Below are 23,868 nucleotides of genomic sequence, written 5' to 3'. Positions count from 1 at the left end.
AAATTTTAAGAAACTATTCCTAAAACCAACTGCATCAGAGTACTGTAGCTTGGTTGTTCACTGGATGTCCGGAACATGGTGTCAGCACATGTGGGGGTACCACAGAGGCACAGCTCACACATCCCTGCACTGCCACAACCTGCAGCAGAAAGCACAAAGCCCCTTTCGGCAGCAGTAGCAGATGTCATCTTGTAACAAAATGGCTTGAAAAAGTCTTCAAGGCATAAAATAAACTCTCAGTGATGCTGCCTTCCTTAATAGTTTATGAAGGATGTAGATATTAGCCAGATCAAACTGCCACACAGCACCAGCAAGGAAATGGCCATGATCTATCTGGATAAAATCTTAGAGTACAAAGAGCTATAACAGCTTTGTCAAAGGAAGCAAAACCCAGCTGGCAATTTAATTTGTGCTAGCAAACCAGATATTACTTCTGTCTCATTTAAAGCTACTTCCAGAGAAGGAGAAGAAAATCCCTGCTGTAACTGAAGTGACACGACAGTAACAAACATCAGCTCTCTGCGTAGAAAACAAAGTACTGTATTTGTCATAGTTAGTCTTATAAAAAGGCCGTCAGCTGAATACATATGTTCTTTGTCACAGTTTCCTCAATAGCCAGGTGAGTAAACAAAATGAATATGAATTCCTGCGTAGACAGCATCTGTTTCACTTTAACCCATTTCCTCTGCCCTCCCCAAGAAGCCCTTCAGCACCAGGCTCCGAGCAGCTGCACACGTGTGCTTCCCCAGCCCCAAACACACAACGTGTTTTGCTGTCTCATTTTATTTACCAAGTCTGAGTCAGCCCACCTGAAGATCTCTACTCCTGGCTGTGTGCTGTGGAGGAACAAAGAGCTCCAACATGATGGGACTGAATTTCACATGAAAGATGTATGCACTGACTGGCTCAGCTACGAGTTGGTGAAACTCATGGGAACAGAAGGGAGACTCCACACATCTTCCTTTCATTTCACTCCTTTTTAAAAAATAGCCCAATATGACATTGACATGTACATCTTGAAATGTACCCCAAAAGAAATCTAATAAATATATTTTTTCCTCCTTCATAATCAGTGCATGAACTGATCAGATGCAAGGCAATCCAGGATATTTCTGCTGCTATGGTGCTTTGCTCCTTCAACAACCTAACTGCATTCCCTGGAAATACCAACACAGGGAAGCACAAGCGATGACAGAACTTAGATTATTTGTTTTCACTGTCATTTAGAACCATAAAAGTCCCTCCACCACTAGAGGAAGCTGTTTGTATCCCACCACAAATCACAATGCCCCTGGCTTTCACTATGCCTTACTGAGGAATTAAATGCATTATGACAAATTAAGAATGTATACACATTTATAAAATATAATCACAAGAACTGAGAAAGAGGGACTCAAGCCCAAAATGTTGTCCTGCCTGACACACATTTGCTTGTTTTGCTTCCCCTTCTCCCCCAGCACAACTTCATTTCTTCTTCTACCAGCCCTTTTCTTCTGCTTCCAGGTGGATTTTTTTTTTTTCCCTCTGTCCCTTCCTTGCATCTTTCTCCAGTTTTTCATTGCCCCCTTTAATATGAGGTATGAAAGAAACATCATTAGCCAACATGGTCAAAATCCTTAATATTTTTCACTGTAGTTTGTGGACTTCATGAATAATGAGTCTCCATGTCACCAGAAACTTGGCCACCATCTCCTAAATGAGAGTTTAGGAGCAGTCCTGAAGGAGATAGCCACCCAAGCAAGCCTGGAATTAAAGCCAACACCTGTATTTCCAGCCACAGGACTATTCAAAACTTCTCCCTGTAGTGAGAAAACTCCTGTTGTGGGAGCAGGAAGGTGAGTCCTGGTGCCCCCTTCCTGAGCAGGAGGTGCAAAGGGTGAGAGTCTTTCTCCTAGCTGCTCTGTTCATTGGTGCAGGTTGTTAAAGGTCAGGACAGGAAAAAAAGAAAAGCTTTTCTGGAAGTTAATAATCTTCCATGTCTTTTGGATTACATATCCTAACCACAAGTTATAGCCTGGATTCATTTTAAATCTACAAGTAAGCAGTCAGGGCTTGCCCCCTCTCAGGTTACTTGTGTCCAGTCTAAACCTAGCCAACAGCTAGCAAGTACAATGGAAAAAGAAATAGGCATTCAGATCCCAAACTGATGACTCACAGATGAGATGCGTGATTGCCAATGCACTGAAATCACCCAGGAACCAGGCCTGAACTGAATTTCACCTGAATCAGTATAAACCTCCATTGAGTCTGGAGTTATACTACCCTTCACAGACTTCTTCAGAGCACACAATTCATTTGTTTTATAAATATTAACATTAATAACAATTCCAGTTGCAAAATGTTAAGGAGCAATTGCTGCTAAAACTACGGTTCTGATACTGAATTCACCCATTTTGAAGCCATCCGTGCTCTCATGGATCTGATGCTGCAGTGACAAGTTTTGCAGATTGTGCTAATGGCTGTCAGTGGCAGCAACAAAAGACTGTTTTAATATCAAATATTTCTGTGGATGAGCTTCCAGCTGAGCTGCCCAAGCACACCTAGAACAGCAATGCTCACAGGATGCTGGGCATAGTAAACCAAAACTCAAAACTCACTGCTGAAAGAACCCAGCAAGCCAGACCAAACCAAGAGAGAATAACCAGTATCCAGGGTCCACTAGAAAGAGGAGGATGAAGGAGGCATGGTTCTAAAATACTAGGTTTTTATTTGTAGTATTTTTTTTTTTTTAGCCTTTTTTGTTTGTTTGTTTCCCCATGGGTCATAGAGATTCTCTTAACATTTCGAATACTTTACTGTTCTAAAGGAGGGGAAATCCTGAGATAGAGCTTGCTTAATTTATGACAGAGATTACATGACTTGGATACCATGATAACGAGGAGCTAGAATTGCAGACCCATGTTCCTCCAGCATCATCAGGCCAAGAGGGACAATGATTATACTGTTATCGTTACAGGTATCTTGCTTTCCAGTCCCTCAAGTAAAATTTATTTTTAGTAAACTAAGTAACACATGTCCATACAGAGTAATGTGGATCTTTCCCCTCTCATTCGGTTTTGGACAGGAAAAAAGAAGAAAAAAAAAGGAAAAAATTGAAAAAAAAAAGAAAAAAAAAAAAAAGAAAAAAAGAAAAAAAGGAAATTCAATCCCTATCTCAACCCACCCAGGGATTAAGAGTGCTTAGAGGGTCTGGATAAAATGAGAGATGAACAACATATTTGTTAGATGTAATAATGTATGCTCATATGGAAGGAATAGCTAAACTGTCCTTTCCTGTAAAAGAAACTGAACAGATTGCCTAGAAATAGGCAGCTCCTGTTCCCTTTAAAGAGAGAAGCAAATGCCATCCAGATGGAAATTATCAAATGGATCAAACAGCTACATTTTACTCCCAAATGATCTTTGTTCTACTTATCACTCATTATACCAGAAAAACTCTTTTCCCTATATCTCGCACAGGCAAGAGAACATTAATTATTGTATGGTCATTCAAAATATTCCACATTGAAGGGTTTCTTGATGAGATATTGATCTTTTCAGACAAAAAGAGGGAGAAAAAAAGTGACCTTCGCAATGGGAACATTCACATAAGATCTCTGAGTTCCACGTAAATCCAACATGTGAATGAGGACTACATTGTTCCTGTGGCAGAGCAGTCAACTCTGCAGCTGCTTCTTGACACCCAGTGTGACTAAATGCCTTTTCAACACTCTTATTGCTTGCTTAGCTTTACAAAAGCGAATGCTACAGAGTCCCAGTGAAACAATCCTGAGGTTCTTCATCTACTCTTATTTATACATCCCCACGTGTAAATATTTCGTATGGAAGTTTACACTGAATAAACACACAATATAAAAACCACCAAGAATCCTCATCTTTGGCCCTACATAAATGCATACAAGCAAGCATAATAAAATTCAATAAATAATGGGATATTTTCAAAGGGTTAAGAGGAATTAGTTACCATCTATAATGGAAACGCAATGAAATCTGGATACCTAATTCCTTCTTATGACTCTGAAAAAACTCCATAACATTTTATGTGGAAAAAAATCATATTTATTTCAGCATATGCTCCCCCAAAAATCTGATTTTATTTACAGATGCTTATCTCTTAACCTGTTGAGTTATATATGCTCTGGTTATATATTTGATTATAACATGATTTTTTCTTTAACCTGAAAAACCACAGAAACATAGGTACCTTCTTTTATGAGGATGTAAAACTTATCAGCTGTGGCTGAATGACAAAACAAGAGCATCTAATCTAACTGGGCCATGTAACACTATACCTTTTATTTCACATTAATTATTGAGCATGAGTTCAACTTGTGTCACAAGTCTATCAGGTGGGCCTATAAATTAGAAGTTGCTTTTTTAATGGGGTGGTCATCAACAGATAACACAGTTCAGCTGCAGCAGTTGAAAAAAAAAAAAAAAGTATACCAAGGATCCCAAGGCTTCAGAAATCACAAGAACAGTGCCAAGAGGGTGAAAGTGATTGTGGTGTGAGTGCACTTTCTAGGGCCTGAGGTCTGTGTGATGTTTTAATCTGTTTCAGAGTGTTGATGGATGTGAGCTTTACAGTAGCTGGGGGTATGGTGGCAGCTCTGCTAAGGAAAAACAGGCCAGGGACTCTGACTAGGGGAGTAATACAAACTCTGCCAAGGGACAAAGGGGAGGGGAAATCCTGATCCATTGGGGTCCCAATGTGAAGTACACAGATGGAAATACATTTTCTTCCACTGATAATCCAAGGAACAGATTGACAAGCAGATTCAGACATTTTGTACAACACTATGACTTGGTAATTAATCCCAAAACAATTGTTTTGGAGCAGGAAGCAGCCCCTGATGTTAAACTGCCACGGTGCCAAGGTGAGATGGACAAAGAATATATTGCTACAACCTCTGTTTAACTGTGAGCTCAAAGGTAGTAATTCAAAGTAGGATATACCATAGGGCTTTACAAGTATTACAGACAAGACAACCTCTTCTGAGGGAAAATCTAGTTAGGAAATAAAATATGCATGTTTATAAATTAAAAAGGATCATGTTTATCCACAACAGAGGTGGTTAATCCTAATAATACTGCTAAGGTATTTGTCTTATTCATAAACCGTTGCAACCGGTTTAACTCACTGCAGAAGAAATAAGTGTGTTTATTTTAAAAGAAAGGAGTGTTTGCTTTCATACTAAAGTTTAGAGTTTTATTTATTTTTTTCTTCCAAAGAGGACTATTAAACTGAGGCAGAACCTTCTTCTCAAAAACGGTTTATTAAACTGAAGGATGTGCCTTGACAATCGCATTGTTCCTTCTCTAGCATCCAGTTTGCCAGTGCACAGAGCTGCAGTCATTCTTAGTAGATGTGTCATCTTCCAGAGACTTGCAGGAGTTTGAGCAATTGCTTTTAATTTAGAAGCAGCAGAAACCACTTCCCTCCTTTACACTCTTTAAAGCTCCCAAGGAAGCACACAATCAAAGATTTCTTTTAATATTACCTTACTTAGGACACAGAATTAAAGAAAAGAACACAAAAGAGGTCAGAAGCCCTCTGAAGGAAACACATGTGCCTGTGTGATTTCCCAGAAGAACGGCAGTGACTGCAGGTATTAACCCACTAAAGAAAACTCACCATAGACCAGGCTGAATCCATGCATCTGAACACACTGTTTCATAAGTTGTTGCCCTCTCTTCCATATTGTTATATTTTATGCTGTTCAAGGGGAAGCACACACAAGTAAAGAACAGTACACAGTTCACAGACAGAGAACAGTGAATTCAGCTTTTTTTTAATGCAAAAGCTCCTGAGTATTAGCACGAGACCTGGCATATGCTCAATGCCTCACTTGATGAATGTTGTCTCAGATCTCCCGTGGCCTCAAGAGAAATTATGTCAGGTCAATAAGGCCTCAGATCTACATACACATTTTATTTCCTATTTAATATATGTATAATCTGTTACCTAAATGTCTCACATTGAATCCAAAAGAGCAGAAGACTATAAATAAAGACAAAACTACATAGTTAATCCAAGGAATGAGTACAAAGGAAAAGTCCTCAGGCTGAACATTGAAAAAAAAAAGAGAACATCACAAAGGCAAAGGTTCTGAAGTGTTAATGGCAATTATCTTTTATGAGAAGGCTAGTTCGGTGTTTGGAGCAGTTGCATAGGATGCAGGAGGAGGATTTCAGCTCCTTGTCCTGCTGGGCACTGTCAGCTCACCCCAGCAAGTCACATATAACTGTGGTCATATTTACTGCTGAAGTACTTCGGGTGGAAATCAGCTTCCCATTCTTCTGCAGTGTAGATCCCACATCTGAGATAGTCCTCCTCAGTTCATTTTTATATTCAGTGAGTGAAAAGACATCTCTATCATAATCCCTGTTTTAGGGATTACATTACAGTGAGATGAATCCTGTCCTGCAGACCAAGTGGTGGTTTTTGTTCAGGACTATTAGGGGCCCCAGGAGACTAAGTCAGACTTACACTTGGTCCAAGGAATCCCTAGATCATGAATCACACAGAATTCAAACTTAGTTCCTAAACAGCTGATAATAAATTTCCTGCTTTGGAGACAGCTACCTAACATTCATTGCTGTGAAGGTCCGCAGTGTTGGCTGAGCTGTCCTAAACTTGTTTGGGGTTCATAGTGAGACATCTCTGTGATAAAGTCTTCACGGAAAAGCAAATGAGTGCTGTTTAGCCTATGAACCATTTCACTCAAAATGCAAAATCTGTGCAAGAGGCTTTACCTTTAGACAAAAATCTGATTTAAGTTATACAGTGGAATACATGAAATTCACCTGTGTTCATCAGCCTCATTAAGGCTAAAGGGATTCAAACCCATATAACTCTTAAACCTCAAGAGGAGTAACATAATTACAGGCTAGCCTTAATATGGAGAGGACACACTGTACCCCCTTCCCTTTCCAAGTTCTGCTGTTTTTCAGGAAACATATTTCAGAGGAATGAAATGAGAGGCAACAAAGAGCTTATATCTGTAGCATGGTGAAGATGTCACATCACCTGAAAACAACCAGGAAATGCTGAGTCAATGACTCCCAGAAGTCAGTGCAAATCTCAATCTCAACCTCTTGCTGTCCACACAGCAGCCAAATGCTGGCTGGATTGGTGTTTCTCCCACAGATCTACCGCTCTGAGAGCCAGGAACAGCTCCATGTCTCCCAAGGCACATTCTAATCAGAATCATAAACCACCAGAGCCTCCAGCTGCTGCCAAAGGCAGCCTCACCCCTAGATTTTAAAGCCCATTCAGCAGAAATGACTGTCTGCAGCCAGCTGGAAACAAGGATGTGGCTGCTGAGAGATGGAGTCTCCCTCCCACAGATGGGGAAGCAGAGAGGCAGCTCCCAGCAGATGGTGGGGGCAAGGAAAGGCAACACCAGACGGCCACAATCTCCCTTCCTATCTGTGGCTTTTGCTAAGAATGAGAAAGAATTGCTCATGACTTTAAGACCTGGAGCTGTTTTCGAAAAATAACAATGTGCTCCAGGATCTCCCCACTTCAAGAAGGCTTTGCCAGACAGCTGTACGCTGAGAGGCCACAGCGTTTAAAGCTTCTCTTGCCCAAATACAATTAGCACAAGTCCAACCCAAAGGAGCTTCAAGGAATCCTCTGCTGAAATTACCCTTTGCTCTGCTCCATGTTCTGTACCCTGACCAAGCTGCAGCGGCTAGGCAGAAAATAAAACATCTTCATTTCCTATCTTCAAAAAAGCAGAGAAGGAAAACTTTTCATTCTTTCCATGAATGTTTGACCTCAGTGCCTGAGAAGCCAGGCTTACAGCTGGTCTCTATCACCAAACAGAGCTGCTGCAGCACAGTGGTGAACCTGACCCATCATCTGTAACAAGATCCTCTAGCTCCATTACTAGAGGTCAAAAGATCTTTAACAAGGGTGCAAGTCAGTCTAGTTTCCAGCACAGGAGCAAAGGTTCAACAGTTTATGCATATTAAAAAAGACACAGTTTGGGGAGTATTTTATACAACCCCTGATCTTTTTTTCATTCCCCTCTTTCAGCAGCAATGAGGCCAAAAGAGATGAGGGAGATCTAAACTGCTACAGGACAAGTGTCTCCCACTTGCCTGGTCCCACTGTCATCTACACTTGGGCTGGCAGTGGAGCACACAAATGAGTTTCCTTCCTACGGAAATGAAAATATTTGGGAAATGGAAGGTAGATTGAGACACACCTGGATTTTAACCTGCAGTAGAGTCAAGGTACAACCAGAACTTCCACTGCATAGTCTTAATGTTGTCTTAAGTTAAGGTTTAAATTCAGTCTTTAAAATAAAAATTTCAGTCCATTTCCCCACTTCTATTATTGACTCCCAAAGGGGAGAGGAAAAAAAAGAGAAAGATCTGCAGAAAGTGATTTCTCCCTATTATTGTATCTCACCTTCATTTATGCCAATCCCCTGCATTTATACATACATAAGTATACAAATATACATAAATATTTCATACATATGTAAATTAACACATTATTCTGTGGTTCCCCATTATCCTGACTGATAAGATTGAGGACACAGACTGGGAAAAGACAATGTTCCTAAGTGTTCTGGGCCAAAATTTCTGAAATATTTAGCTTTCTGCCATAGCCCCTCCTCCTCTCTTTATTCTAAAGAAAAAGCTGCTGCAAGAATGATGGACGTAAGTCAGAGCTACCAGCTGGCTGACCTGCTAAGAATACAGTTGCACAATTAGATCTGGGAGTTTCTTGGTTTAATCAGGCCTTAAGAGAAAGGTCTGCACTGCAGAAGCCTTCCATGCATTATCTGGTTTTAATAAGCAGCTTTAATATTCATCAGCTTAAAGGATAGATGAAAAGACTAAGAAGATAGTAGCGCTCTTGCACATCAGAATTGCCACCCAAAAATATAAACATGATTTATTAAGGACTACAGAAGGACTACTTAAGGACTACTACTATTCATTAAGGACTACAGATTGGCAACTCATTTTTGTCCTGACCCACACCAATGTCAGTCCTGACCATGGGACTGAGTTATCATGAGCTGAGCCTCAGATCTGATCCCCAAACCTCTGCACATAAAGTTTTTTATAGTGGATGGAGAGTGATAGGCTTCCAAAGGAATCCCTCTATATTTACAAATATTTAATCTCCAAGGAAACCTTGTGGTTTGAACAGTGAACGGTGGCATCATTTACATTGAACACACCAAGTTTTGTGGTCTTCCTGAGTTTCCAGTGCCTTCTAGGCCTTTCTCCAGTGCACTCACTCACAATCTCAAAGGTGGACGCAGACCACGTTCCTTTCACATCCTGCTGCTATTGATTCTGACCAAACTATGTCTGGTTTAGATATTCCTAATATGTAACTGTCAACAGACTTTAACTATCAAGAATTCATGATGCAAGTTCAAGCAAGACTGGATAAAATAGGTGAATGAAGACAAAACATAAGACAGATTATTATTTTTCTTTGTCAATATTATGCACACTGTTTTCTTGAAAAATAAGAAGAATACAAGAAACAGTCTAATACAGGAATTGCATTGACTAAAGACAACTTCCTTAATATACACATGATCTGTCATTGTAGGTGTTCTGTTTCTTTTCATCTGACAATAAAACTAGCTTTATGTTCCTGTTTATGACCATTCCTACCAGATGAGAGCAAAAAAAGATAATGCAAGAATGCAGGAGAATTTGTAGCTTCCTCTGACCACATAAAACTGCTTGTTCAGTACTAGAAGATTTTTATTATTATTATTTTTATATTTTACAGCTTTCCAGGAAAACAGCTATTCCTTCTGGTGGTTTTCGATTTTCAGATCCCACTCCCTCCTCCAGTGCATGCGCAAACTACTCTGCAATGCATTTGTTGTCTCAGGTACACCATGGTTTTCTTTTTTAAAACTTATCTTTCACATAGCCTTTAAAAAGCACTAACTATGCACAATTGCCATGTATTCTGTTTGTATGCTATTTCTAAATGATATTTCTGTTAATACTAGAGGGAAAAGAAAGGACCTTGCTGCTAAAATACAACATTTTTACTTTAGTACTGGGGAGTTCAAGCACAGAAAAAATAACAGGGTGAATATCACCTGAACATGTTTAATGGGCATTCATTTGATGTGAACTATTGATCCTAGCAAATAGTTTTGTTATGTTTCTAACCAGTTCTTTGTAAGTGGAAGAGTCTGAATGGGAAACAGCCTCTGTGAGTGAGGAAACACTGATGTCCAGCTTCCTTCCAAGTGTCCTGATCATCCCATCAAGATCTTTTCAATCGGGTGTTCCTTGTACACCAAACAGCAGATAATTCAACACAAGTCAACTGTTCAGGGTAGGTTCTGTAAGCAAACTGCTACCATTCACCCTCAATTAAATAAAATAAAATAAAATAAAAATTCATTTACAGAATAAGGGGCAATATTAATTATTCTGTCTGAGTCACTCAGCATACTCAGACTCCCAAAGGACCTCAGCTTGGCAGGACACCAATATATGAACCATCTGGCCTGCCACTGTACGTCTTGGAGCTGGTTTCTATAAATGACAATGTTTAAAGCATTTGAAGGACCTTGTTTGCTGGTGTAAAGCATCATCTAATCTTGTACATCAATTAGCACATAATTATTTGGCATAATCTGACCATCATTTCTCATTTGCCCATTCAGTGGTGGGATGAAATGGAGTAGGACAGAAGTTTAAAACTGAAAGCTGACCCATCTTTTAGCTGACCCTCCTTTTCTAGTGCTATTGCAGGCAGCACTGCAAACTAATCACTGTTAAGTTATTAGCATTCCTCCACTGCAGTATCTAGAATTTCCATTTTTACTTAAGAGAAATAAAAAGCAAGTGAAATAATTAGATGGATGATAACTGTGATATTCGCACATATTTACACAACCTTTTGTAGTAGGAAGAATTAATTTCTTAAAGAATTAAAAACACAGAGGGCTACAGGATTTTAATTAAAATCTATGACTTGCAAAACAAAGATACAAAGTGCCAGCAGAGAATTTGTTTGCCTGCAGAATTGCTTAAGTCAAAGTGGACTTAGGTATTACATGACTCTGTGAGAGTAAAACATTTGCAAGTGTCTGTTCCCCACCTACTACTGTGTGTGTCTGCAGCCCTTGTTCAGGAAATCATTAATTCCCGAGGGAGGAAAAATGGGGGAAAATAAACTAATTAGCTGTAAGATGAGGCATGATAGTTAAACCACAGTTGTCTTCCATAGAAAGGGACTGGAACAAGAAAGGTTTAATTTTGTCATACAGTACTATGGTATCAGTGATAACAGACTACTATCTTACTATCATATGGTATTATTATTAATACCCTTATTATTAACACACTTCATGTATGGTGTATCTTCCCACTTGAACTACCAGGCCCTGTAATTTACTGTTAGCATGAAAAAGTTCCAAAATAGTTTTCATTAAATACTGATTCTTAAAGCATCATTTTATCAATATGAAAGTTACCGTGTCAAATATTTATAAGTGTTTTTCCTCATCAAAATCTCATAGCATTAAACAAAACAGCTGGTGGTAGGGTATCAGCTATGTCTTCAGAACTGCTGGCCAGAATCAGGAAGAACAGGAAGACACATGAGAGCAGGCTTCCAGATTTTAGATCCTCACAGGTGTCTCCTCTGCTTACACAGTGCTTCAAAACATCAATTCCAGAGGCTATTTCCTGTGGCATCTGGTGTGTATTTTCTAAAGAGGTGTTGGATGAAGACCAATTCAGTTACTGCTGTAAGCAATTGCACTGCTATGTTACTGAGCAAACGAAGATGGGTTTCAGACCATAAAGCATGAACATATGCATTAGTATTTCTTCAAAACTACTCATTTCATTTCAGCCTCCCAAATAGCAGCATCAAGCAACGTACTAGGAACCAACTCGGGGGTAATCAATGAAGGCAGAGAAGGAGCACAGAACAATGCCACATATTAAAAATTAAGTGTGTTAAAAATGCACTTTTCTTGTAACAGTGCTTAAACATAAAGATAGCTCTGAGATTTGAATAATGGAGGCTTTCTGAAAGTATTAATGCTGGTAGGATCCCAACATGAACGACACTTCAGTGTCTTGGAGAATTTACAGCCACGCTCAGTTCTTCCCCAACTCGAGCAGTGTTGGTGCACACACATCTCATTCCTCCTCCTTCCCATTACCCCAGGATCCATCAAAGGGTCACACAGAGCAGACCGCATCTGTTTGTGACTCAGGGTGGCCAGGAAGCAGTGTTCCAGCTGTGCTAGCACAGCTGGCTTGGCACTTCTATTTACTGCAGGGACAGGGGTTTGGCAGCACCGCATCCACCCCTGGAACGCTGATGTTACTGTACTCATGATGCCCAAGCAGTCACCTAATGAAGTGCTCTGAAACAAGTCCAGAAAAGCTACTCAAGTTAAACTGCAGCTTGAATAAGGAGATTAAGGGTAACAATTGAAGGAGGATAATTTACAGATACTACCACCTACAGGAACACGTTGAATATCTGGCTGTAGGTCAGCTTATAAAGGTAAGAAAGAAAAAAATATCCCAAGACATTAAGGAAACATTACCAGCAAATTTACCCTCAAATTTCTGTAAAATGTGATTTTAGGACACCCATGACACAACATCTCCTTAAGTTCTAGGTGAAACTGTCACTCGAGCTAGATGTTTTTTCAGAACTTTCTACTGCAGGCTGAAGAAATGGGTTATCCATAAAATCAAATGTGATTTAATAGATTGTTTCACAGTGTCATTTAAAGGAAAAGTAAATCATAAACAAGTGGTATGCAGTTATGCAATTTTGCAGTCATCTCAAACAGGTTGCTAGGCCATGCTAACTAGTAAAACATTTTTGTTTTATAAAATTAGTTCTTTTTATACATACATAGAAAATGTATGTACAAATAAATAAATAAATATCACATTGCTAAGATGCTTTACCTGGTTTTACTTCTGAGGTTTATATTCTTTCCCATGCAGCTGATTTCTCCCCACAGGATTTCAACCTTTATTACTTGCTGACAACATGTCTGACAAATAGCTTTTTGCTGCAGTAGCTGAGGTTGAGCCATCTGTTTTATCTCTAGAGAGCCATGCATTATTCGTAATGACATTTTTCTGTTTCATTCCCTGGGGAATAGCACCTGCATGCTGATTTCCTATTTGACCCCAAAATACATCATCCCATTCGGACAAGCGGTCCCTCCCTTTCATGGCCCAGGAAGCACCATGCTCTGAATGCTCCAGTGTCTCCTTCATCTTTGAGAGCAGAGGCCAAGGGGTTTCCTCCTGGATCACGGGCAGGTTGCAGTCACCTGTCAGGTTCGCATTGGAGGGATCAACTGAAGGTATCTGAGGAGCAATGAAGAGAAGAAAACCTCGGTCCCACTGTGTTTCTGCACCTTATATGGAAACAGGTCACTCCAGGCATTGTGGCTGATTTCAGCCATTGCTTCCCATTTAATTGTACAATAGGTCTGTGTCACGCTCTCCCTGGGATTTAATTAAAGCACACATGGTATGTATATATATGTATATAAATAATCAATGAATTAACAAAGAGCAGAGCCATCAAAGAGCTGTTTGCAGTTTGCTCTCTCTACTAATTCTCCTCTATTACAATATTTTTACCAATCATTTTTATATATGACTGTGATAAAGAAGATGACCAGGAAAGCAGCTTGAATTATCACATAAACCCCCGGAATAAATAGTTTAAGGATCCCATATGTTATCAGAATTCTGAGTCAACATTTTGTTCTAGTTTCTTAACTACAAAGAGGCATCAGTGTCTTGCATCTTTTTTTTTTTTCAGTTATTCTTGTCAAAAGCAAAAACAATGTTTTTATTTGTTTTATTCTGTTTATTTTAACCTGAGATTATAAAGAAAATTCATTAGATCAATATTTGTAACTACACTAGTTAGCTGGCTCCGGTAATTGCATATCTGAGTTTTGTTTCCATAAAATTATGGAGAGGTTATGTTGTCTTAGAAAGGATGAAATCTCCTGCAAGTTTAGTTAGCAGCAGACTGTCACAAATGCAATTGCAATTGATCAACTCTGGTCTTAACAGGATTCCTGCAGTTAATGGAAATTACTATAAAGAGCTTCAGGGCATAGGAATAATTGGATCACTGAAAAAAAAAAATGGAGGGGAAAAAAAAAAGGTAGGACAGGATCAACATGATAACTATTTCAAAAAAAAATAAAAATCCAACAATTTTCAGAGACAATCTCACCAAGAGTATACCATGATTAAAACAACAACTTTTAATAGTTTTACATGCCCCAAGCCATTCTTAAACAATGGGGAAGAAAAAGCATAATGAAAAACATTAAGTACATCTTATCTTCAGCTTGTTTAAACTAACAATAAAATGTGCATCTCTGGAAATGATCATTCAAATATTTATGTGATCTAAAAAAGGACAGCCAAGAAAAGTAGATTTCACTAAACTAAAAATGATGAAAACAAATTTTACTGACCTGGCAATTTTTGCAATGGTTTTGTCTTAGCTCCCGAAGCAAGGCTATGATCTTCTCTGGACTTTTTAATTTTTTAGGAGAGCTGGCATACACATTTGGAGTGATGTGAGCACTGTGGATACCATCCACCTCTCGTAGAGAGTTTGCATGTTTTGACCCTGTCGTCCTGTTCACTCTGACATATGTCTCGTGATCCTCTGACTGTCCACTAGTCTCTGAAATGTCTGTGGAAGAAGGCAGCATCTACAAGAAAAAGTACCATTTTTAGAAATTCAGAGTAGATGAAGTTTTCCAACACCGTGTATTTTGAATTAGTAGAATTTGCCTAGATTAATTAATCTATGTAAACATTCACAGAAATTAAATGTAAAGTTATATTTACTGAAATAAGAAAAAAAAATTAGTTTATCAATTATCTTAACTGTGAAACATTCTTGTTTCCATTTAAAATGTAATCCTACACTTCTCAAGTTTTCTCCAAGAACTAAAAACTCCAAATTTGGATATTAACTCCAAACTCCAAATATGGATATTAAGAAAAACTATTAAAAATAAATAAACGAATAAGATAGTTTTTTGATTGCATGATTTCATGTTTCCTCTTGAAGAATTTTAAAATTGTATTTATTTTGCATAATCTCTCACTCCACAACAAATTCAGGTTTGTCTACCTAAGAATGCTCAAGACAGTTAAGCATAATGGATTTTTAGACTATATTAGTTCAATTGCAAAAACTCTTCCACAGATTCCCATAAACTGAATTAAAATTTTCCTAATTGAATTGATTTCATTGCATGACCAGATTGACTAACACCACAACAAAGCTTCCAGATTATCCCTTCTGAATATCCTCTTCACTGAACTGAAGCTACATTTAGAGAGAAATGCAGCTTGTTTAATTATGCACATTTTCATAATAGTTGGAAACAGGAAAAGATCTCACTGAAAATAAATGACTACCACAGGTCAGTAGCATTTCATCATCCAAATACAAATTTATTAAAGCAGCAGGATTAATGCTACATTTTCTTCTTGCAGTTGCACAATGAATTTAAGATTGATAGCATTTTTTCATCCTTTGTTGTTGCTTTAATTATTTCCAAAATTAAAACATCTGCTTACACAATGAAGTTATCACCTCATTGTCATTAGTCCTCTTGCAAAAGCTCCAGAAATAAAAATATAAATATCCCAGATAAGAAATGGTTATTTAAGATAAAACACATTTTACTTAAACAGTGCATTGTTTTTCCTCTGTATATCTTTAATGAGCATTAGCTACATTGAAAAAAAAAAAAAACACACAAAAAAAACAAAACAGAACACAAAGGATTCTGAAATGTTGCAGTGTTGTAAGATTGCTCTGACATGACCCCTCCAAAAATGAGCATTTATTGACAATCTGATCCACCATATTAAAAAGCTATGAAGGCTTAAAGGAGAATGTATGATGTGTGAACTGTTGCCATTGCCAAGGAAAGAAGTTTCACCATCTTGCAGAAGTGATCACCATGGAGCTTTCTGAGAAACGCACAGCTTGCAAGCACTTCAAGAGCAGCTTCAAGGCCAGGGAGAGACCACACAGATATCAGCGGTGCTTTACTGTCCATAGCCTTAGAGCCTGAATCCCTGCAGGGTACAACCTAGCCTCACATGAGAAAGCTCATTACTTTCATCTCCTGCTTGCAAAGCAACACTCAAAGCTGTTGGGCTTCTTGGAGTATGTGTCTTATAATTTTTAAATACACCAACATGCTGACAGACAACTCATAGTGTCAGGAGGGTGCTGCAGGAAAGACCTTTCACCGGGATAATACACCATAATAATAATAATATCCCCAGGATATCACATCCCCAGGATGTGATAGAATGTGAACGATAAACACGAGTGATGGACATTGACTTTGATCCCATTTCTCCTTCTGTTCTTGGCTCCCCATCATGAGAGGTGGGAACCAACACTGCTGAATTCTGGCCATTGGTCCCGTTAAAATGCCCAACTCAAATATGTTCGGCCAGCTGAGACATTGCTTGTTGGTGGCAGCTACCACCTGGCTCTTTTACTTTAGATTGAACAATGAACAAGACAGTGACATTTGGGAACTGAAGGAGTACTCATATGGAACAAATTTGGGCACAAAAGGTGGATGGGTGCTCCACCCTAGGGGACTTGCTTTCTCCATCTACAGAGGGAGTCTGTGATCTGGATAGTGTTTATTTAGATAAGGTGGTATGAATACCCAATCATATCCGAGCACCACAGCTATAGATCAGTTGGAAATCAAAAGCTATACATTTGGATGGTTGCCTATAAACACTGAAGCCAAAGGCAGCTTCTGAAGTCCTTGGTTTCTAACCAAGGTTATGAAAACAGTGACTGTCTCCAGCACTCACAAAAAAATGCTGCCTTTGCTGAAAGCAATGGAGGGGTTACAAAGGGCAGCCCTGAAATGTTCTGAGGCATGAAGAGATTGGATCTAAAATTATTTGATGAGAATTTCCTCACTGCAGGAAGCACAGTTAGAGGCATCCCTTGTGATAGATGAGAATCACCAGGAGCAGCACAAGTTCTGGAGTTCAATGACCCGTGCAAAGGCAAATCACTGTCCTCTTCGGTAGGCAGTATTGCTGGCAAAGATACCAGGAAAAAACAGCACCAAATCAAAGCTGGGATACTGGTAGATATTGCTAGAAAAATAAATATATAAATAAATAAATAAATAAAAGGTAATTGAAGGGTCTTTTCTTCTATTTCCTTCAATTATTCAACCCACCAACTCTTTTGTGTTCCAGGATTGCTCAATTCTGCTGCAGCTGATATAGCAAAACTCAGCAGAAATGTAAGTTAATGCAAACCCTGGTGAGTGTTTTTGGCTGTATACGAAAGCTGGTATGATTCTCCCCAAAACACACTTCTTCAGCATTTCATAAGACTTTGTGAAACACTAAAAGTCAGATTTTCTATAGCATTATAGATGTGGCCCAGCTTTTACATAGAATCATTGAATCATTAGGGTTGGAAAAGACCTCCAAGATCATCTGGTTCAACCATCATCCTACTACCAGTATCACCCACTAAACCATCTCCCTAAGCACCACGTCCAACCTTTCCTTAAATTCCCCCAGAGATGGTGACTCCACTGCCTACCTGGGCAACCCGTCCCAACCCTGACTGCTCATTCTGAGAAGAAATGTCTCCTAATTTCCAACTTGAACCTCTCCTATTGCAGCTTAAGGCCATTCCCTCTGGTCCTATCACTAGTTATCTAGGCTGACCCTCAGCTCCCCACACCTTCCTTTTAGGCAGTTGTAGAGAGAAATAAGGCCTCCCCTGAGCCTCCTCTTCTCCAAACTAAACAACCCCAGTTCCTTCAGCCGCTCCTCACAGGACTTGTGTTCCAGGCCCTTCACTAGCTTCATAGCTATTCTCTGGACACGTTCGAAGGCCTTGATGTCTTTCTTGTAGTGAGGGCCCCAAAACTGAACATGGTACTTGAGGTGCGGCCTCACCAGAGCTGAGTACATTTTTATTTATGAACACAAAAATTCCTGCATTTTGTCTCAATGTCCAGGTGTGAATTTCTTCCAATACCTAATTATCACACTTTACCTTTTTACCGTATTAATTCTATTTTCCTTTGATTTTTGTTTTTCCTTTCTTGTAAAATTTCCACAAATTCCCCCACCTAGGTAGAAATAAAAGTATTATGATATTCCACCAAACTTAGCAGTGTATAAGTTTACCCTTCAAATTCTTGAAAGGACCAATATTAAAAACAAAAAATACTACCCTTCCCCCCATTACAAAAATGAAAAGATAATGGCTTCATAGATAAGAATAAAAAGTTTTAATTTCTCTGGATAATTTTAATTGAACATTTTAACTTAATATAAATTCTGGTATTTATGAGGAGGGTTCATTTTCAAAGTTATTTTATTTCTTTTTAATCACGGCTATTAGTCTTCTTGCATTTACTGTTCTAGACAAACTCCCACTGTTGCCGATGTATTAGAGCAAAACCCATTGCTAAAATATCTCTTTTATGTATGCAGTCAGGAAACAGGTCTAAATCTTTGTCAGATAAATCCAATTTTACTTTTAAATGGCACTAACCTTGAGTATGTATCAACTCCTCAGCCACTAAAAATTCTTGAGATTCCTTCTCTAAGAACATTCATTTACATAATAGTTGACCTCCTTTATTTGTTATTTCTCTGGAAAGGACAGGCTGCCCTTAAGTGTTTTTAATCCATATTTTATACTCTTCAGATTTCATTTTTTTTTTCTGAAGGTCAAGTATAACATATCTCAGCAATGGATTTTACCTTTCTTTAAAAACAACAAAAAAAGACTAAATAATAACCATCATCCTTGTTCTTCCATCTCCTTGGAATTCCAATTGATTCAGGTCACATTCTCTGTAACACCAGAAAAAGAAGCCTTTTCTTGTGAAAAACTTTGTCTGGAAAGGTCCATTGGTCTTGATCAGCATTTTCCCCAAAAGACTGTAACCCTTGAGTTAAACTGGTTTTCTACTCTAAGAGTGGGATTCACCTGACTAAAGTACATCTCTTGCTGACTCCTGTTACAATGAAGAGAAAGTCACTTAGACTCTTCTCAAGTTACCTAAAGCAGATAACCTAAAATGAGCAGGGTAACTCCTTGTTAGTTCCTGTTTCTCTTTACTAACCATGGAAAGAAGAGAAACTACCACAGATGTAACTGTCTGAAGTACACACATCAAATGTATCTCACCCTCAGTGTCAGAAAAGCTTCTGATCTTAACAGCAACACACAAATCATTTTACGATGAGAGAATGTTATTTCAGGCCTGTTTCCTTCAAACATGATTCACAGAAAAGCAGTAAGTGCTTTCTTGCAAAGAAATGTGTAGAGAAAACAAAACAAAACAAAAAAAGAACCAACAAAGCATTGTTCTACTGAAAAGTATCTCAGAAGGAATCCTTTGATGCAAAGACAATAAAGCTACACTGTTCTGCACATGTATTCCTTTGTATTGGGTCTGGCTGGAATGTTAACTTTCCCAGCAGCAGCCCATACAGTGCCGTACTCTGTACTTGTAGCTGGAACAGCAGTGTTATCACACCAGTGTTGTGTCTGCTGCTGAGCAGCAGTGGCACAGTATTAGGCCTTTCTCTAACCCTCCTAGGGGGTGGGCAAAAGGTGAGGAGAGAAACATCACTAGGGCAGCTGGCCTAAACCAATCAAAGGGATATTCCATACCATGTGATGTCACACTCAGCAATAAAAGGTGGAAACAGGAAGAAGAGGGGAGGGGTGGGCTCTCGTTTGGAAGACGTCGGTCCTCCTCTCGAACACCGGCTGCGTGCGTTGAGGCCTTGCTTCAAGGACGTGGTCAATCATTGCTCATTTGTGGGAAGTAGAGAGTAATTTCTTTCCTCTGCACTTCCATATAGCCTTCATTTATTTTGTTTGTTTGTTTTCCTCCCTTCTTTTTATTTTCCTTTTTTTTTTCCCTCCCTTTCCCCTTTCCCTTTTTATTTTCCCCTTAGTTAAATTGTTAGTTCATGGTAGTCTTTATTTAACTATTATAATTATTTCCCTTTAATTAAATTATCCTTATCTCAACCCGTGAGTTGTTCTTCGCTTTACTTCTCCCCCTCCTCATCTAAAGGAGGGGGAGTGAGAGAGCGGTTGTGGGGTTTAGCTGCCCAGTACGGTAAAACCACCACAGTCCTTTTTGGCGCCCAACGTGGGGCTCGAAGGGTTGAGATAACAATAGAATTGATTAAACGCATATAACTAACACGCTTGCTTGCTAGTAACCATGTACATTGCCCTGTTAATAATAATAGCTTTGTTCCTATGTCATGCAATCCGTGTCATATTCTCCTTTCTCCTATATATCCGATCCGACAAAGTGCTACAATCTGTGTTCACTTTTTTTAATTCGCTGTGCTGCCAAGCACTGACCTTGGTTTTAATCTGGAATTCAGGCTCTGCACTGTTATCATTTGGGTCCCATGGAAACTATCTTTCAGAGAATATTCAGAACTACACTGCCTTCCTTTTCTCATCTGGACACCAGTTTATTAATAATATTAAGAATGGTACCTTTCCCTCCTTTCACAGTGGGCTAATTACAACCGTTTGGGAGTATTTTGAAGATCCATCTGTAACCCATGTATTGCTATTTCTAATTCTGAACAACCAGTTTCATTTTCTCTCTAAGATTAGTCGATTGTTTAGAAAACTTACTTGGGAATCTGTCCCGAAACAGTCTTGTGGTGAGTGGCTAGGTGTGTGGGATGATGTTAGCAGATACCTGTCACGAGTGTCTCCTCCAATAGTTTTGAACTTCACCCCTGAGCAAGTGCTAAATCCTAAAAAATTAGTAGAATGTTTGAGAGTTGTATGTCCTGACCCTGATAATGCCGGAGAACGACAGCTTGCAGCATTGTGCTGGGTCCTGGCTTATTCCTATCAAACACTGTTTAACATCATCCAGCAACTTGAAGAGAGGGAGGAAGTCTCTGAATATGATGACCAAGTAACACACGATGTGGCTGACCCAAAAGACCAACCAACTATGGTATCAGTCGCCCCCATAGTCAAGTCAAAAAAATGGAAACGGAAGTCAGCTCGTTTAGTAAGGGAAGAAGGCTCTCCTAAGGAGGAGGAAGAAGGGGAAATGGCAGGCACCTCTAAAGCAGGGCCATCACAAAAACAGCAGGAAGACGAGACAGAAATCATAAAGGAATCAGAAATCACTCGATCCTTATCCCTGAGTGAGATGCGAGAAATACGAAAGGATTATGGTCGACGCCCAGGTGAACACATCCTCACTTGGCTGCTTCGATGCTGGGATGCTGGGGCCAATAGCCTACAATTAGAAGGCAATGAAGCCAAGCAGCTGGGATCCCTCTCTAGAGAAAGGGTAATCGACAAAGTAATCGGGAGAGGAGCACAGGCCCTCAGCCTCTGGAGACGACTCCTGGCGGCTGTGAGAGAAAGATATCCCCATAAGGAAGATATTGTATATCAAATAGGCAAGTGGACCACTATAGATAAAGGTCTCCAGCATCTGCGGGAATTAGCTGTGCGGGAGATGATTTATAGTGATTTGGACAATGCCCAGACACCTCAAGACCCCGATGAAGTCCAGTGCACAACATCCATGTGGCGTAGATTTGTGCGGAGTGCACCACCAGCACATGCCAGTACCCTGGCATCAATTAACTGGGATGAGGGGATGGGACCAACATTGTATGATATGTCCTGCCAGCTTCAAAAATATGAAGACAATCTCTCTGCTCCGCTACAGTCCAGTGTCTCAGCTGTGGAGAAACTGTCTAAAGGACTTGACAAGCTCGTGGAACGAGTATATTCCCCCTCATTTGGACAGAGTGATACTTCAGCCACTAAGAATCAGCATTCGCGCGCTCAAGAGAGAGAGTACCCAAGACGTACACCACGTGGCACCTTGTGGTTTTTTCTGCGTGACCATGGGGAAGATATGAGGAAATGGGATGGTGTACCTACTTCAACCCTAGCTGCTCGGGTACGTGAACTGAAAGGAAATACAGCAGCAAGAAGAGGGGTTCCTAAGAGAAATGCTGCTCCAGTTTCCATGGGGCAGTACCCCAGAGGCAGTAGAAGAGCTGATGTTATTCTTGACCCTGATGAAGAGACCTCTACCTCTCATTTGCAAGAATTAAGTGGCAGACGCTCCAGCCAGGACTAGAGGGGCCCTGCCTCTGGCCAGGTAGAGGAGAGGGATAACCGGATTTATTGGACTGTGTGGATCCGATGGCCTGGAACATCAGAACCACAAGAATACAAAGCTTTAGTGGACACTGGCGCACAATGTACCATAATGCCATCAGGCTACCAAGGGACAGAACTCACCTGTATCTCCGGAGTGACAGGGGGATCCCAACAACTATCTGTACTGGAAGCTGAAGTGAGTCTAACTGGGAATGAGTGGCAAAAGCATCCCATTGTGACTGGCCCAGAGGCTCCATGTATCCTTGGCATAGACTATCTCAAGAGAGGGTACTTCAAGGATCCAAAAGGATACCGGTGGGCTTTTGGCATAGCTGCTTTGAGCACAGAAAAGATTAGGCAGCTGTCTACCTTGCCTGGCCTTTCAGAAGACCCTTCTGTTGTAGGATTGCTGAAGGTTGAAGAACAACAGGTACCAATTGCTACTACAACGGTGCACCGACGGCAATATCGCACCAACCGAGACTCCCTGATTCCCATCCATGAGTTGATTCACCGACTGGAGAGTCAGGGAGTAATCAGCAAGACTCGCTCACCCTTTAATAGTCCTATATGGCCAGTACGAAAGTCTAATGGCGAGTGGAGGCTAACAGTGGACTACCGCGGCCTGAATGAAGTCACGCCACCACTGAGTGCTGCAGTGCCGGACATGCTGGAACTTCAGTACGAACTAGAGTCAAAGGCAGCCAAGTGGTATGCCACAATTGATATTGCTAATGCATTTTTCTCCATCCCTTTGGCAGCAGCATGCAGGCCGCAGTTTGCTTTCACTTGGAGGGGCATCCAATACACCTGGAATCGGCTGCCCCAGGGGTGGAAACACAGCCCTACCATTTGCCATGGACTGATCCAGTCTGCACTGGAGCAAGGGGGAGCCCCTGAGCACCTTCAGTACATTGACGACATCCTCGTGTGGGGCAACACAGCAGAAGAAGTTTTCGAGAAAGGGAAGAAAATAATCCAAATTCTCCTGAAAGCTGGTTTTGCCATTAAACAGAGCAAGGTCAAGGGGCCTGCACAGGAAATCCAGTTCTTGGGGGTAAAATGGCAGGATGGACGTCGCCATATTCCAATGGATGTGATCAATAAAATAACAGCAATGTCTCCGCCAACTAGCAAAAAAGAAACGCAAGCTTTCCTAGGCCTCGTGGGATTCTGGAGAATGCATGTGCCAGGCTATAGTCAGCTTGTGAATCCTCTATATCGAGTGACTCGAAAGAGAAACTATTTCGAGTGGGGCCCTGAGCAACAACAGGCATTTGAACAAATCAAACAAGAAATAGCTCGTGCAGTAGCCCTTGGGCCTGTCCGTACTGGACCAGCTGTGCAAAATATACTGTACACTGCAGCTGGGGAGCATGGCCTCACCTGGAGCCTTTGGCAGAAAACCCCAGAAGAAACTCGAGGCCGACCTCTGGGCTTCTGGAGTCGGGGCTATCGAGGATCAGAAGCCAATTACACCCCAACTGAAAAAGAAATACTCACAGCATATGAGGGTGTTCGAGCTGCTTCAGAAGTTGTGGGTACAGAGGCACAGCTCCTCTTGGCACCGCGGTTACCTGTGTTACATTGGATGTTCAAAGAGAAAATTCCCACTACAC

General features: G+C 40.3%; 1 protein-coding gene across 13 annotated transcripts in view; it reads right to left on the bottom strand.

Moving 5' to 3' along the window:
• Positions 1-23,868, bottom strand: part of C4H4orf50 (chromosome 4 C4orf50 homolog) — an 87,802-nt gene that overhangs the window by 32,853 nt on the left and 31,081 nt on the right. For 10 of the 13 annotated variants that reach the window (XM_068679873.1, XM_068679876.1, XM_068679875.1 and 7 more), the window contains 2 exons: positions 14,499-14,741; positions 12,952-13,362 (listed from right to left, as the gene is read on the bottom strand). In XM_068679873.1, the coding sequence (XP_068535974.1) occupies positions 13,012-13,362; positions 14,499-14,741 (594 nt within the window). In that variant the 3' untranslated portion in view covers positions 12,952-13,011. Of the gene's footprint in view, positions 1-9,456; positions 13,363-14,498; positions 14,742-23,868 lie in introns of those variants that run through there. The other 3 variants (XM_068679871.1, XM_068679868.1, XM_068679878.1) reach the window with 3 other exon arrangements.

The sequence above is a fragment of the Anas acuta genome, chromosome 4, assembly GCF_963932015.1.
Source record: "Anas acuta chromosome 4, bAnaAcu1.1, whole genome shotgun sequence".
NCBI lineage: Eukaryota > Metazoa > Chordata > Aves > Anseriformes > Anatidae > Anas > Anas acuta.
Note: the sequence above shows the minus strand (reverse complement) of the source record. Positions and strands in the feature narration are given on the sequence as shown.